Raw genomic sequence first — 17,854 nt, forward strand, 5'->3', positions numbered from 1 at the left:
TCAATAACACTGCTCCACCCTCTCTCAGCAGAGCAATGCCTTTCCCTTGGCTGATCTAGGGAGACTAGAGTCACTAGACAGAGAGACGAGTAGTGACCTATTTCCTCCCATGAGTGTCTCTGCATAGCCCTCTCCCTGTCCCATGCTCTACTGGATTCTGTTTGTTCACCCTCCAACGTTGCCCACTGACCTTCAAGGACCACCTGGACATAGTCTTGAGCAGATAGCTTGTCCTTGCGAACAAAGCACTGGTAGGCGCCCCCATCACTCTTGACCATGTGATCCATTATAAGGTTCGCGTGGTTGAGTCCTGTGATCCTCACGTTTTTCCCAGGGTTGAGGATTTCACCATTTCTGTACCAGGAGAGCTCCTGGTCTTCGTTTCCTGTCACACTGCAGGACAAGGAGACCTGGCTGCCCACACTGCTTTTAACCTTTCTGGGACTGATGGTGGCTTTCAGTGGCTCTAGAGAGTTAGATAAGAGATAGAAATAAAGTAAAACATCGCAAGGTGTTGACATTATTTCAATAGCATACTAGGCTTTGCTGAAGCCAAGGTATAACTGCCAGGGCTCTTCATTAGGGTCTTACATCAGTGTTGTTTGGGGGACTCATGGCAGTGTTTTTGGGGATGGCACATCCGTGTTATTTGGGGTACCACTTTGCTTGGAAACACTTTTCTTGGTGTTTTCTCTGGGCCTCTTTCTCTCTATATAACAAATAGCACAATGTTGGTCACATTCCTTCCTCAGAGAACGTGTGATAGAGATACTAGGAAATGGGGGTGGGGATTTAGCTCAGTGGTAGAGCGCTTGCCTAGAAAGCGCAAGGCCCTGGGTTCGGTCCCCAGCTCCAAAAAAAAAAAAAAAAAAAAAAAAAAAGGAGATACTAGGAAATGCAAGATGCTGGTTAGTAACAGGAGCATGAGTATAGAAAAAAATTACAAAACCTGTCAGCGTTGTCCCAGGGGAGCACTTATGGCCTAGCCTTAGTCCATTACTATGTTTAGGCCAATGACACTGGTTACCAAGAAGAGGACTAGGTTCAAATGTGTGACCATAAAAAGAGTTTTGCTTTAATATAATATTTGCTCACTGGAGCCAGGATGGAACTCCAGTCTTTGAAATTCATGTTTCCAATTCCACAAACTTAACTCAAGAGAGGAACCTCTACAGAACATTTCCCAGATATCAAGTTTTACAGTCATAGGTGAGACAAAGAGAAGTATACATTCTGTGCTATAATTAGCATGTAGCCCCCAAAACAACTATATATTCCCCATGTACTGCTTAAGGAGTCTCCCCATAGGTCTCTGTGAAGATTTTGTTGTAATTCTCATTGCCAGGAAAAGAAATAGTTATTCAAGGATTTGATTTGTCTATTCATCAGACATGTGAATAGAGCCAACAAGCTCCATCTGTCTTGTTCCCAATGTCTCAGCTTCCCAGCATACAAAGTCTCCCATTCTCAATGTTTGTGGATTAATGAAGAACTGGAAGATTGTTACAGCCAAAAATGACATAACAGATATGTAGCAAGGACCAGGAAATCCTCAGATGTCAAGAATGGCTAGAACAGAAACCAGGGAGCAAAAAGACAGTTGCAGAGAGTAGGGACAGCAGGGATTAGAGTATGGATCACAGGTATGACAGTGTCAGATCTAGTCTGAATACAACAGAAACTCTTAGAAGTATAAAAATTTGGAAGGCAATTTGAAACATCTTTATAAAGGGACCTCAATATTGAAATAATTTTTAATGTGTATGGATATGTTACCTGAATATATATCAGTGTATCACATGAATGCCTAGTGCCAGTGGAAGCTAGATGAAGACACCAGATTCTCCAAAACTAAGAGTTATACACATAAGCTGCCATGCATGCTTGGGAATTGAACCCAGGTCCTTTAGAAGACTTGCTGGTGCTTATAACTGCTGAGCTATTGTCCCAAATAAAATTTGATAAAAACCAACTAAAGCATGTCTACAATCCCAGACAATCAGAAGGTTGTGGAAAGAGGACAACAAGTTCAAGGCTAGCCTGAGCAATTTAGTGAAACCCTATGTCCAAAAGTAAGATTTAACAGCAAGATTGGGAACATAAATGGCTGAAAAAAGGCCTGGGTTCAAACTCCAGTGCTACAAACACACTAAACATTCCTGAAGACTGTTAACTAAATAGATGGCTCAATTAAATGGCCTCAGGAGAATTGATGGGTCGCATGGTGTTGAACACTGGGGTAGAGGAAGGTAGTCATCAAGGAGGTATTGTGAAAGGGGTGGAGAATATATTAGAGTCAGCCTCATAGAGGTGTAGATGACAGCAGGGAAGATCCATTGTCCAGGACTTGGTCTGCCTGGGACAGTGAAAGGAAGGCTTAATGAGAACCCAGGACTTAAAACTTGCCTACAGGAGTAAGAGGGGAAGATGTTCCTAACAAGAAATGCTATTCAGGAAGCAGAGTTTTGGTGATACTATTCTGGCTCTGTATACCATAGGGTTGAAATGTTGGCTGAGCACTTTGCATAAAGCTCACATCTACACTTATCTGTCACCTAAAAGAGGCCAGGTATGCTTATGGACCCAGAACCCAAGAGAACACTTCCCATCATGAGCAGAGTCAGGATGGAAAATGTGATCTACCACAGACTGATAGAACCTTCCAAAGGCAGGAGGGATTGGTGAAGAGTCCAAAGGACGTCTCTGGGTGAGGCGAAGAATTGCAGCTACAAAAGCAAACATGGTAGAAACATGCATCTTTCCCCAGATGCTGTTCAAAATGCAGCTTATGGGAACTGTCTTCAGAGAGAGAGAGAGAGAGAGAGAGAGAGAGAGAGAGAGAGAGAGAGAGAGAGAGAGAGAGAGAGAGGGGAAGTGGGAGAGGAAGAGGAAGAGGAAGCAAGACAACAGTGGGAGTTAGAGCTGAAGAGAGGCAGGAGTGCCTTCAGATGATACTTTATGCTGGAGGAGGACAGATGGGAAGTTTTAGACACTTGAGATTAGAAACTGAATCCACATGGAGGAGCAACAAAAGCAAGGTCACTTGTACTCTGACCCAGGAGGATTATCTAAGGAATTGAAGGAGTTTAGATTCCTCAGTATGTATTAAGGCAAAAACGGGACATGTGACCAGTTTCATTGAGATGCCCTGGACACTAGCCCAAGCTATAAAGTTACTTCAGTGTGGAACAAGGACCCAGAGAACTGTTACTAGAAGTGCACGTGGAGTCTATTGCCACAGTTCTGGTGGCCGTCTGATATCAAATTGTTTAATCTAGATGAGGCATAACTGTTCAATCAGCTGTGGGGGTTTTCTAGCAACTCTTCCATTGCTAGACAGCCTTATCCTGAGTCCAGGGACTCTGAAAACATAGATGGTCCCAAGCAATCATTCAAGTCCTTGATTTAAACTCATTCACCCAAGGTACTGTGAAGGCTAGAGCTACCTATGGTTGGCACTGAAGCAGCCATTCCACGCACAGGCGATGTGTTGGAAAAAAATGCTAAGACCACACCTCTATCTTGGTGTTCATCCTGCTTAGCTCATTTTCTCCAGCTCAAAACTACATTCTAAAGGTAGGTTTTGTCAACGAAGGAACATCTTCTCTGGCTGTGGTTTTGTTGCCCCCCTCCTGGGGTGATGTTGGCCAATCCATTTTGTTTAAGTTTCTATATTAGCAAATTTGAAGATGTTTGACTAGGTCAAAGTGCACTCCACGGTTACACCCTCTTGCTCCCCAATAGGTCATCAGGATCCCCTGCACATCCCTCAGGACTGTGGCCAGGGTAGAATGAAGAGAAATCTTGGGGAAGATGACAAGAAGATTCTCTACAACACAGTACAGGACCAATAGATTGGCTCATCAGGTAAAGCCACTCATTGTAGAGCTTTGCCCACCCAAGTTTGAGCTCTGGGATCTACAGGATGAAAACAGAGGACCAACTCTTACAGGCTGTCTTCTAACATCCACAAATGAGCTGTCACACGAGTCCTCCCCCAACACATACAAAACAAATAAATGTAAAATAATTGAAGGAAGGAAGGAAGGAAGGAAGGAAGGAAGGAAGGAAGGAAGGAAGGAAGGAAGGGGTTCAAGCTTAGTGTCGACACAATTTAAACCTGTTTCTACAATAGTGGTACCTTTGAGAAATTTAAACGAATTCTAGAAAGAGACTCAGATCAACCATTTTTCTGTCTTCTATCACTGAGCTACCAACATCATCCCTTCCGTTGTCTGTTTTCAGAGTTTGGCCATTAAGAAGGACAGATTGGTAGTACTATCTTGGAAAGGCATTAATACTGTGGCCTCATGAAAACCTCAAGGCAAACCCAGGCTGTGTAGCCATGTGGGTAATTTCTCAGCGGGGAACGGTGGATGTAGGTCAGATGCTGTGAGGTCAGAAGAATGTGGTGGGGAGCGATGGAAATTAGCTTCTTCAGGACACCAATCATGTGGCCCATGCTACTTTTCCCATTTACTATCCAACTTACGTTTCACGTACAGGCGGCCTATCACCTTGGCAGTGCCGTATCGGTTGGATACTTCACACACGTAGCTGCCTGAGTCTGAAGGGCGGCTGTTCTCAATGAGCAGCCCGGTCACTGTCTTTTGGAACCTTCCGGAAAGTTCCAGGGGCATGTTATCTTTCAGCCAGCGGTAGTCCGGCTCGGGGTGCCCAAGAGCTTTGCACGGCAGCTCCACACGCTGCCCTGCCATGGCTTTGCGGTGGTCAAACCCGTCCAGGATGGATGGGGCTGAGTTCGCTGGGTCTGCAGAAGAAAAATGAAACTGTCAAAGGCTAAGAATGGAGAGTGTGCGTGGTCACTGAGAACCACAGGTAGCCTTTATACATTAATCCTGAACCTCTTGTCCACTGTTGCCATGGATCTTTAAAACAGGCCAGACAGCGCTCTCCTCCTCACAACTTATAAAAGGCTGAGTCCTGGTCAGAGCTCTGGCTGGTGATTCTTGCTTGGTGGGAATGTCTAGAGTCGGTATGACAGAGTCATCAGCTCAGCCAAGAAGGAGATTAACTTTTGGTGAGAGGAGGAACACCACACATCTCCTTTCAACAATGGCAGAGAGAGAGCGTGCACTGTTAAATTAGCAAAATTCAGTTCACAAGCTAATGGGGCTTAGTACACTATTTATTTGTTTTAAGTGGTCTACACTTATTTACCTTTGGTTAGCGGGTATTATCTGTACAGACTTTGGCGGTCTGGTATGATATTTCAATACATGCATGCAGTTAGTCCTGATCAAATTCAAGCCCTTTCCCACCGCTTTTCAATCATTTACTGATCACTAGTCTATGTTCAGGCTGATTGTGTTGAGGATCACACACAGATGGGAACATGAAGGTCTTGTCTTTCTCTGCTGGCTTGTTTTACTTAATGCCACAGCCCCCATTTCTGCCCACAGGACCTGCAAACAGTGGGATTTCATTTCTCTTCGTGGTTCACTGTACTGGGTATGCCACATTTTCCTTGTTGTTTTTAATCTGTAAATGGCCTAAATTGATTTCACATAAAAGCTAGTATAGATAGTTCTGGAAACAACATGGTCTTGCTAGGCTGTGACATACCGATGTCATTTCCTTTGGCCCTATTCACGATATGGGGGAGCTGGATCACATATCTGATCTTAGCTTTGTAAGGACTTCCTGTGTTGCTCTCTGTGGTGGTTCTTCTCATTTACATTCTCACAGTAGGAGAAGAGAGAGATTCCTTTCTCCACACTCTAACTGGAAGGAAATACTTGCCAACTCTCTGTCTAACAAAGGATCAATGTCCAGCATACACAAGGAACCCAGGAAAACAAATAAAAACAAAAACAACTTAAAATGTTTTAAAAATACAACTAATAATCAATTTCAAAGTGATCAGATGTTTATCGAAAGAAGAAATAACTAGGGACAACAGGTATATATCATCAGCTAACAGGGAACCATAAATGAAAACTGCAGTTAAATTTTATCTCACTTAGGCTGGTAAAAGAAAATTATTCCTTTTCCTAACACCAAGGCCCAACCTGGGCTCAGAGTTCCAAGATGTAGCAAAATAAAAACAGCTGACCTCAACCCCAAACCCTTAGCAATTACAAAAATAGATAATAGGCCCACCCTTCCTCCTAAAGTTTCAAAACTAGCTCATCTTAAGAAACAGCTTACTTACTCCGTTCTTCCCTTAAGGAAATCTTTTGACCTTCCTGACTCCTATCTACAAATACCACTCAAATCACGGCATTCTCTCCTACCCTGGTCATGCCATGTTCACATCTTGAGGAACCTCCCTTCAGTTTGCTGTTGCTATTCAGGTTAATGTCAATTTTCATTCTTTATACCCACTTCCAAACTTAATTCTTACAAGTAGCATCAAGAAAATAATATTAAAACAGTTTGCCGCCAAAATCTAGGACAAGCAACCACAATGTTTAGGCCTAGAAACAGAAATGTAAACAGGGAAGGAGAGGGAACTCTCCTCTGTTTGTATAGCTGTTAACTCAAATTGAAACATTTCCTTTAAGATTGGGAAAGCTCATGGAATTTTCAGGACTCAGGAAACTCATGAAACTTATAGGACTCAGGAAGCTCATGAAACTTATAGGACTCAGGAAACTCATGAAACTTATAGGACTCAGGAAGCTCAGAAGTCCCAGCAGATTAAAAGCAGAAAATGAGCTGACCATGAGCACTGGGAGAGAGCATGCAATACATGTTGTTGTTTGTTGAAATCTACTCTAGAGCGAACAGGTCTCTTCTGTTCCAGATTCTAGCATATGTATTTCAAAAATCCCCAAGTCTCACTTCTCCTGAATCAACCTGGCCCCTAGCTCTGCAATGGGGCAAGAACAAGACAGCATACAGCCAAGGTGAGTAAATCATCTCACCACTTAGAACAGTTAGAAGTCAAACTGCTTCCAACCCAGGTCACTGTTGTTTATCCCATAATATAAAGGTGACTGCAGTGGGAATGAGAAGCCAGAAATTCACCCATGGGAAGTTCGGTCTTGCAGAGAAAGTTTAATGGTGACTACAGATGATGTCAATGTACCCAGTTGTAAGCATGTTGTAAGCATCCAATTTGATGATGTCACCTCTATCTGTCGTCATTTGCTCTTTTACCTGGGAGCCTTGTTAGAGCAGACATTTTGTTATGCCCAGGGTTCTCCAATTAGGAACCAGAACTGACTGACCCAAGGGGGCTTCTCTACTGCATTTCTATTAAATGATTACATGCCCCTGATTTAATGTTTACTTCCTCTGTCTGTACTCTCTATTGGGCTGCTCTACTCATGCCTGTTGGATGTTATGAGTTTCTGACTTGATGTTGAAGTCCTTACTCTGCTTCTCTCTACTTACCTCTTATTGTTTATTCCATTATTATTGTTTGCTACATGTTTAACAAACTCACCATTCAAAACACAAGCCACTGTCACAGGCCATTCTAGACTGTATAGACTGCAGAGGCAAGGTTCATCCTGGCTTAGGTTTCAGAGGCACAGCCATGGATTATGTCCGAAGTAGTCTCTGAGTGCCTAGGTGGCTGATCTGAAAAGAATACGTCTCTAGACGAACTTGTTCTAGCAAGGGGGTTATGACCAGTAGGACAGGAAGCGGACGGGGTTGGCTGTGCCCATCAATGGAGAGACACACAAATATGTGGCACAAGACCTTGGAACAAGCAATCGCTTCAATCAAAAGAATGTACGATCTTCCAAACTGGAAAATGCCTTGGAATTTGTGTTTGTATTGCTACGTGGATGTTGGTTTAAAAGACATTAATAATCTATAAATCTGTAGATGCAAAAGCTGAAGGTTTCTGCTTGGTCCCAAAGTCTTTAGTTTGGGACACCAAGAACTAGCAGAGGGGAGGCACAGGAGGAATTTGGTCCTGAGACCACGCTCTCACCTGACACGAACAGTCTCGCGCTGTTGCTTTGTCTCGTCTCCCCTGTGTATCTGTGCCGCGTGATGCAGCGGTAGTTGTACAGCCCATCTTCGTTCTGTACATCTTTAATATACAAGGCTCCCGTGGATGTGATGAGAAATCTAGATCCTGAAACAGATGAGAGAAACGGCTTTGTGAAAACAGGCTAGAAATCGACCTCTAATTCAATGTTCAACCTGTCTTCCCAACTGTTATCAGAAACGCTTCTTGTGCAGTCAGTACAGAGGCCCACACCCAGCCAAGGCGCAGAGAATGAAACATATATTTCTCACCCCTATCCTAAGACTCTGGGATCTCACAGAAGAACATGCAGATAGATATCCAGGAAGAACCAGAGGCAATGGATACCCAAAAGGAAACAACATCCCTGGATGTAGCAGAGCTGATGTAGGGCAGTTGTGACAAACTCCCAGTCTAGAGGAGTGGGCACAAGGTTTCATGATTGATAGCTGCTGTGAAAATCAGTTCCCTCTAAGAGGAGAGGCCTTTGTAAGTTAACTACTTTCTAGGGCAGTGTGTCTCAACTTGTAAATGGAGACCCCTCTGGGGGTCATAAATCAGATATCTTGCATATCAGATATTGACATTGTAATTCACAGCAGTAGCAAAATTACAGTTATGAAGTAACAACAAAATAAATTTATGGTTGGAGGTCACCCCAATTTAAGGAATCATGTTAAAGGATAATGGCATTAGGAAGTTTGGGAACCACTAACCACATATCCAAGAAAGTATGGGCAGTACAGAATGGATTTAATGGGTAAAGATATAAGAGAAGACAAAGTTTGGTGGTCAGATAAGGGGATGGATCTGGGAGGATTTGGAGGTGGGGTAACTTGGGGGGGGTCTCAAAACACATTGTCTGAGATTCTCAAAGAACTAATAGAAAAAATTAAAAGTAGAATAGAAACAACTCAATCACATCAACAAATCCTTCTGTGAAGAATTACTTATCTAGTTAGGGAATCTTCTCACAATGGGTACAAGCTGTTATATATTTACTTAAGGGCCAAATCTGTTTCAGCTTTGCTCTTAGTGCAAGCTGGAATACTTTCTTTTATTAAATTACATAATAAACATATCATCTTATAAATTCACACTCATGTCAGGTATTTATCTCTCTTAGAGCAATAAAACTAAGATGTAATTGCTATATACCTAATTTAGCAGATTTTCTGGGACTATGCACCTCCTTTTAGGATGCAATAAGTTAAGGGAAAAATACATTTTCTGTTGCAAATTCCTCATGAAGGAGCATACACTTTTTCCATCAATTTTGAAATATGTCAACAAAACATAAAAATGTTAAATAGCAAACAACAAAGTAGAAAGATGTACCACACACTTGCAGGGAAGTCTTACTCCCTCACAGATATGGGCAACATTCATCATTTTTTCTAGGTTAAAGTTCAACTCTTTGTGTACTCCATGCTTGTGGGTATCTGGGTCTTTTTCAGTCAGTTTGAAACAATTAATCTAAAAGACAGACAGTTACTGTTTTTCATCCCAGTGAGGAGGATTTGTTCTTGGCTCCCCAGCTCCACATCCTGGCTGTGGTCTCACTCTTACCTGTGTGATTCTAGCTTCACAGACAGACCGTAATATCAAATATCACAGCTTCAGAAGAATGAGATTGCCTTCCCTTTGAAAGTATGAACTTCTAAATTTACAGCACAAAATTATAAATCTCTAAGCCTGTCACACAGTTCAATTATAATTTAATAATGAGACATGTAAAGGTATAGAAACTGCTCTTGTTATGAATCCTAGCCTTCTGCTGGAGGGTGGCTCAGCCACTTTTGTCACTGTTGGAGTTGTCTGCGGAATATTTCCACATGGGGCCTGATTTCACCTGAGAGAAAATGTGATTTGTATCTGGAAAAAAGGTTAGAATGCAAATATATCATCTTCTATTTCAATTTTTCTGAGTTCAGTTGAAAGCCTTTGTCATTTGCCATTATAGAATTATCAGATGTCTTATGTACTCTCTCTACAAGCATGTGTGTGTATGTATGCATGATCATGTCTGTCCAGGTATACATATCTATGTACAGTCATGTGTGTGGCAGGTGTGCATGCATCTTCATGTCTGTACATGTTCGTACACATGGCTGTACAGGTGAGTTCACTTGTATCTGAAAGCCAGATAGTATTGTCATTCCTTAGGCTAATCTTGGTTGTCAACTCAACTGGATTTGGAATCAATCAAATGCAAGCAACTTGGGATTTACCTTATCAGATTATCTGAAGTGGGAAAACCTACTCTAAATGTAGGCAGCACCTTCTATCTGGATAAAAGGGAACGAGAGAAATAAATGTGGCTGGTTTTCTGCTGCTCTCACTCCTTCCAGCAAATTTATTTATCCTTTGCTAGAGTATTCACTGATACTAGAGCCAGCGTCTTTGGACTCCCACCATGGCTGATACCATCCCTTGGCAGGGGTGAGGGGTGGGGCGCTCAACTGTTTCAGATAAAAAGCATGGGAGTGAGTCAGGAGTAGCATTCCTTCATGTTTCTGCTCCAGGTTCCTGCCTTGAGTTTCTGCCCTGACTTCCCTCAACAAACCGAAAGTTGTCAGCTGAAATTAATGTTTTCTTCACCAAGTTGCTTTTGGTCACAGTGTCTAGAACCAGAGAAAGCAAGCTAAATAAGGGTTGTTTATTTACTTATTTTTAAGATATTGTCTCATCAATTTGGAGCACATTGTTTTAGCTAGTATGGCTGGCCAGCAAGACCTGAGAGTTTGCACACTTCCAACTCCACACTGTTGTGATGTAAGCCCATGCCACCATTCCTGGTTTCTTTGATATGAGTTTGAGGGAATAAAATTAGTTGTCTTATGCTCACAAGATGAGTGCTTTATAGACTGAAGGATCTCCAGTGTCCAACTTTACTGACTTAGGGTCTCAAATATTTCTGCTACAGGCATTATTGCTTCATAATTCCTGTCTTGCAAGGACCATGTGTTATCCACAGGACATTTGCACTGATAAAATTTGAGAAATCATAAATTCTTATATAAGATAAAAGCAATTCAAAATAACTAAGAAAAGATCAATAAAGACAAGCCCTACCTTTGCATAGAGTTTAACGCTATTAAAAGCAGTATCTATCAAGCCATTTGCTTTAAATGTGAAAATGCTTAATGACAGAAAGCTACAAAAATTCCTCCAAGTTTCTTTCATACAATCTAGATACGTTTGTTTTATCTGCTCTTCAAAATGAAGCAATGAGAAATCTTTTACCACTTGTCATGTGTCATTGTTCTGCAAGTATTTCTTATCAATATAAACTGTGTGGAACAAAATATGTTTTCTTTTTCAATGTATTTTACATAGTTATATAACACTACAATAACCCCTTCTTTTTGCAGTGACAGATGGGTAGGACAAGAAGGAAGCATATACAGATGCTGTCATCTTTTGAACATGGGACATTTCCTTGAGAATTGAAAAGCCATTAGCTGGGAAGATGTAAGTAGTTGGCCATCTGTGATGGCACTTTAGCAGGGTAGGAGCAAACCCGTGATGGCTGCCCTGGCCCTATGTTGGGGTGACTTTGTGTGGAGGTTTGTCCCTGTATTTTCCATTGTTGATTGCTTTGCCTACAGAGAACTAAATACTGGCAGGATTTTGGTATTGTCATTTCTATGGTCCATCACCAGTTTTCTGTATGCTTGTCCTTCCTCACCTTCCCAAAAGATGATTCTCTGAGATTATAAATAAGAGCAGGGTGCTGCCATGGTAAATTGGGAGCAGGCAGCTCCCAATGCCTAAAGACAACCCTAAAAGGTGGATTAGCATAGCTCTTACTGCTGTTGTTCAAACTGGAATGTGGCTTTTCAGTATAATAAAGAGCTGAGCTGAGGCAGGAAATCCAGGGGCAGGACTTCCAGGCAAGCAGTGATATAGGCTGAGAAACAAGAAGTAGGGGAGACTGTGTTGCATAGGGAGGCATAAGGGAGGTGATCAGAGCTGGAAGCAGGTAGTGAGAGAACCACCACAGGGAGAGAGATAGTGGATAAGTCAGGATAAGTTTAGATAGCTAGCCGAGGGACTGCCCCAGCAAAAGGCCAACAGCTTTAAACTACATAGAAGTCTCCTTGTCTTATTTAAACCTCAAGCTGGATCCACAAAAATACTGCAATAGTCCTGGGCATGCTCCCTCTAATCTGCTAACTTGGCACATAACAAGGACTTGTAAGATACAATTCAGAGGAAGCAGAATCTTCTACTACAGTGAACCTTTCTGAGCAGTTCAGAGGGTGGGGAAGGAGCTGACCTAGCTTGCCTTTGATGACCTCTCCTTTGAGTCAGATTCCCATCTTGAAATTGATCAACATGCTAAAGAAATGTTGCAGAATAGAGGCCTTCTGCCATCATAGGTTATGGAAGCCATGGCCCCTGAGTCATCTCAATGCCAAGCTGTGCAGAACCCTTTGGGGGCAATAAGAACTGAGCAAAGTCATATGATGGGCCCTCTTTTGTGCCAAGGTCCCTTCATTGTCACTTGGCTTTCTGCTGCACTCCCTGCATGATGCATTTCATGAGAGGCTCTTGAGTCATGTAGAACAGATGGGTTGTTCATACTCTTACATGGGTCATAGACTCTTTTAACATAGACAAATTCTTAAGTATGGATTATTAAAGGCAATAAAATATGACACCCCCACCACACATACATACCTTGACGGTCAAGAACTGCCTGGTAACAATTGCCCAAAGGCAAACTTTACAGGTAACGTCATTTTAGGTGTAGGCTAAAGGGAGAGGCTATAGAATTTTAGGTGGAAAGATTTCTCAGCTATAGTCTATAGTCTTTGGTATGTTAGACACTCAGCAAGTCAGAATAATAGCAGTAAGTGACCTTCGAGTTTGTCACTGTGAACCTCAGTGATCACTGGGCTGCACAACTCTGGTATCGTGGGGTGTCTAGCTTCTCAAGAGATACTAAGCAGCCCTGAGGTCTTAGGTGCTTAAGCCCCTACATGTGAGCTTCACTCCATCACTTTTCTGCTTCACCAGACTGTTGCCCCTGGATTACTACTATTCCTGTTTCTGTACTTGTGGGTGTGATATGTTTAATGTCCAGAGTGAGGGAACACGTGTGCAGTTAGGACTCTGGACGCAGAGGGGAAGTAGGGCATGGGGAGTTGAGCCACCCTGCAGTCAGGTAACTCGAGCACTATTGTAGGTCCACTAAAATAAATCTGTGACAAAGTCCAAGTCCAGCTGGCCTGCCTGGATGTGTCAAATGGGTTGGTGGGGGTATTTTTATCTAGACACACAGGACTATCTCAGAAAATGGACATTTACACAGTAGCGTCATGGAAAAGCCCACAGGACAATGGCCTCCTGAAACTCAACCATGGTTCAGTCCAGTTGCATCAAAGGCAGGGATTAAAATGGGAGATGCCTAAAAGCTCTGTTTGGATGTGGTATGGGTAGTAGAAACCCTCAGGTTTAGCCGCTGAGCTTCAAAAAGCTGCCGTGTGTTGAGCTGATTATCAATGCTCCCGGGATAAGTAAGCATGGGCAGGGTCCAGAGTCTGGGGACTTGCTCACCCCTGAGCTAGCAAGTTTCTGAGCTCTAGGAATGCAACCATGGCAGAAGACACAGCCTTATCCCCAAGGGGCTTCTGTCAGAAACAGCTTTGAGTCTTAAAATTAAAAACATGAAGGAAGGGAGGAAAGAAGTTGGAATTTAATCCCAAAACCTGTATTTATTCCTTGCACCAGTTTGACATGAATGTTTAACTACATCTAGTAAGATACATGCTATTAATTGATTTGTTCTCTAGTTGGCTAATTTGGTACAGACTCTTACACATAATCAAACCGAAAGCCCTTTTAGATGGTTTGAAGTGGACCAAGCTTTCCTGTAGTGGGCTTGGCCTAATGCTGCTTGAATTGTAATGTTAATTTGGGTCCCCTGAGATTGTTTACATGAGTGTCCAGACATAAGACATTGAGGTACCTTGCCCCCAGGTGGCTCTGATCGGTAAATAAAGATACAGGCAGCTGATGGCTGGGTAGTGTAGACAGAGGTAGGATTTTTAGGATTTATGGGTTTGGGACTGAGAAAGAAGAGGCAGGAGGGAGACCCCCCTATGCCTGGAGGAGAAGGAGAAGGGGGAGGAGGAAGAGGGGAAGGAAGGAGAAGAGGAGGAGAGGGAGGAGGAGTGGAGAGGGAGGAGGAGTGGAGAAGGGGGAGGGGGAAGTGAGAAAGGGAGGGGGAGGGGGAGCGGGAGGAGAGCCACAGTGGCTGAGAAGAGTGGAGGACAGGGAGGCATAGCCAGCATGTGAAGGAGCCTGGAGAATGCAGCCCAGTTGGGCAGCCCTCTGGGTTCAGAGCGGCCAAGGTGGAATATAGAGTTTAGTAAGAGATAACTCTAGATTATTAGCAGGATTATCAGTGGGAGATGGATTACTTACTTGTAGGTTAGGAAGTGGCCCAGCTATTGTGCTGTTTAAGGCCTATCAAACTATAAAGGCTGTGTTCCTGTCTTTCATTTGGGAACATTAAGCATTGAGGTGGGTAGTGAGCCTGCTGGGACTTAACCATTAAAACTTAATTCCACACTTTCCTACTTTGAGAGATCTCTCAGGATCATGGAGAAAACTCAGTCTTCAGAATCTAATGGAAACAGACTCTAATAAGCTATCACCCCTCTTTCGTGTTGTGTGATGCTATCCAAGCAGTTCAACCCTCTAAACTTTGGTCTGTTCCTCTAAGAAAGACAAGAAATCTGAAATACCCTCTTTGGTCTACCACTGATGGTTAGGTGACTACACAGATGTCAGGAGGACAGATGCAGCTCTGATTTCCAGGTGACAGCATGGGTAATAAGGTATTGTATATCCCAATTTCCAGGTGAGAGCATGGGTAATGAGGTATTGTATATCCCAATGTAACGACGGGAGAATCAGCTTCAAACAGCTCATCATAGAGAAGGCTGTGCAAGTGTGGTACCAATTGTACATATGTACATACAAAAGATTATACCTCATAAATATGTGCAATCATGACTTGCTAACTAAAATATTAATAAAAATAATCAAATATAGATTTGATGATAAAGAGCATGACCATTCTGTTCTGATAGGGATTGATCAGCATGTGTATCCATGCTGTCCCCATAAACATTGGAACACAAAATGGTAGGGCTCAGTTTTTGAAATATCGTTCATTTAATGCATTTTTAAATTTTCACTCTTGTTGGCTCTTAGAGAGTTTTAAGTTTCACACACAATGAAACTGGCCTTGCAAGACACGCCCACTGGTGTACTAGTGGCCTGAACAACATCAGAGTAACCAACCACTTTCTGGTAGGATTTACACCCAACTCCACAAGATAAAACCCGTACCTGATATCTTATGAGGCCCAAGAACATATGGCTAGATGGATCATAGGCCCTTGGATGAATCTAATACAACTGTACGGCTAAATGGACAGGATATGAAACTGACTCCTAGTGACTCATCATTACTCCCTTAGACTAATATGTCTGTCATCAGTCGTCTGAGAGAAGATTGTTTTCAGTAGATGGTGGTTGACACAGAGACCACAAAACTGGCCAAGATACAGAGAATAAGAGACCACAGAATGCTTATCCCTCTTAAGGGAATGTACGTCTAGTACCACCCCTGCCCTGAAGATTCAGGGACCATTGTAGAAGAAGGAGCTGAAACAGTGTAAGAGCCAGAGACGGTGGGTGACTACAGGAGGCATCTCAGTCAGCAGGGCAGCTGCACATAGGAGCTCCCGGGAACTCATTTTTAAACTATGTTTTTAATCACACAAGGCAACCTCACTTAGAAAAGTCTAGGCACGGAAATGACACAGAAGAGTTTTATACCACAGTTCTGACATTCGACCATGGGTAGAGCTCACCAAAGTGCTGGCCTAGTGTACATGGGGTTCTGGGTTTGATCTGCAGCATCACAAACATACATGTGTATGTGTATGTGAATGTGTATACATACATGTACGTATACATGTACTTGCACGTGTGCATGTATATATTTCTGTCACTTGGTAAAATGTATGCCAAACCTTTGAGCCAGCGTTAGAAGACCTAGCTGTGTTAACTGAGGTATGAAAAGAAACAATATATCCAAGGACATCTTTATACATCTTATGACAGAATGTTGGGGCAGGAAAGTCAGACACTGAACGATTGTCTGTTCAAAATGCACGCAACAAAATACTATGTGAGAGTACTCAGAGGCAGGAACTGGGGAAATTAGCATATGAGATCATGTGTGTAGGACCATGTAATAGGGTTAGTGCCTCATATAATGAAGAAGTAAAGCAAGTTCATTCTCTCCTTGCCGTGAGAAGATGTGTCAAGGAAGCAGTTACCTGCAAGCCAGAAAGGGATGTTAAACAAGAAATGATTTATCAGTCTTGGATTTCTGCCATCTGAAACCATGAAATATAAGTATTGTGTCACTGTTGTTTAAATCATTTATCCAGTGGAAATTTTCCCCAGCATCTGCCTTCAGAAGCCTTTGCAATTGTGCAGTGGGACCATGGTGGGGACTCAGGAACTTTCTTTGATGTCATTGTCATGTTGCTTCAATGGTCTGGCCTGATGCTTAATATCTGAACATTTGATATACGTCAAGGAGTTCTGGAAGTTAGACATTATGTGGCCATCGTAGTATAGCCAATACCAAACCATAGCAAGACTCTCTCTTCCTACCTGCAGACTAGCCATTGATCTATCTGCATGCCTGCTCTCCGCTGCATGATACATGCCTAGGGAAACTCAGTGCCAGACCTGCACCTCCAGCCCACTTTCCACTCAGCATTCAAGCCTGATGCGATCATAAGGAAAAAACACTGACATCTCCAGATGTTGTTATGGAATCCCACCACACCAAGTATCGCAGGTGTCAGGATGGCACCCCACCATACCAGGTCATATTTGCTGCCTATTAAGATTTGCACTGTGATCGTATCTCTGTAGACTTACCTCTATTCCTCTCTTTCCTATCAGGTTTGAACACTCTCAGAATCTTCAAGTCCCACTTTCTTTCTCAATACCTGTTTTAGTGCATTTCTGGTCTCAGCTCCTAGATTTAAGTTTTTAGTAGAGTTGTCCGCATTCTATATATCCATGGCCTCACTTTACCCAGGCTGAGCTTTATCATATCTTGATGGGAATGTATGCTGCCCATGCATACGACACTGGTTCGAGACCCCTCTCCTGCACGTAGAATAGCAAGACCACACCGTGTGCTGTTCAACTTCCCAGCCCCATTGCTCACAATGGATCATGATTATACCCTCCAAGATTATTTGTTTAATCGATATGCGTGTGAGGAAGTCTGTCATCACATCCATGTTCAGGATGCTTTCCTAGACGAGGGAACAGCTCAGTAGTGAAGAACTGGCCAGAAAAGCTTCAGGACTAGAGCTTGGATCCCTAGACCCTATACCAAGCAGATGTGGTAGCTGCCTGTTATTCTAGCACTCAGAAGGCAGAGCTAGCGAATCCCAGGGCAGGTTGGCTAGCTTAAGTTGTCAGAATCAACAAACACTGGATTCAGTGAGGGATCCTGTCTCAAAAACAACAACAAAAAAAAAAAAAAACAAAAAAAAAAACAAAAACAAAAACAAAAAAAAACAAAAACAAAAAAAAACCCCCAAAACCAAAAAAACCCCAAAACAACAACAAAAAACAAACAAAAACAAAACATAACCCAAGTGTACAGTGATCAAGGAAGACAGCATTAACCTGGAGGCTCCACTTATGTGCACACGTGCTCACTAGATGCAAATAGGCACACATATACATATAAAATGTTTTCTATTCAGTTTGGTAAAAAGGGAGGAAGATAAGATATACAATTTTAGATCCCAACATGATTACTTCCCTCATGTACAAACCATA

General features: G+C 42.6%; 1 protein-coding gene across 6 annotated transcripts in view; it reads right to left on the reverse strand.

Annotated features, from left to right (window-relative positions):
- Dscam (DS cell adhesion molecule) overlaps nucleotides 1-17,854 on the reverse strand; it is a 585,477-nt gene that overhangs the window by 244,072 nt on the left and 323,551 nt on the right. For all 6 annotated transcript variants that reach the window (XM_039087936.2, XM_039087935.2, NM_133587.1 and 3 more), the window contains exons 4-6: nucleotides 7,913-8,059; nucleotides 4,493-4,771; nucleotides 191-466 (exon numbers count right to left, since the gene is read on the reverse strand). In XM_039087936.2, coding sequence (XP_038943864.1) covers nucleotides 191-466; nucleotides 4,493-4,771; nucleotides 7,913-8,059 — 702 coding nt within the window. The remainder of the gene's footprint in view (nucleotides 1-190; nucleotides 467-4,492; nucleotides 4,772-7,912; nucleotides 8,060-17,854) is intronic.

Source organism: Rattus norvegicus, chromosome 11 (assembly GCF_036323735.1).
Source record: "Rattus norvegicus strain BN/NHsdMcwi chromosome 11, GRCr8, whole genome shotgun sequence".
Taxonomy (NCBI): Eukaryota; Metazoa; Chordata; class Mammalia; order Rodentia; family Muridae; genus Rattus; species Rattus norvegicus.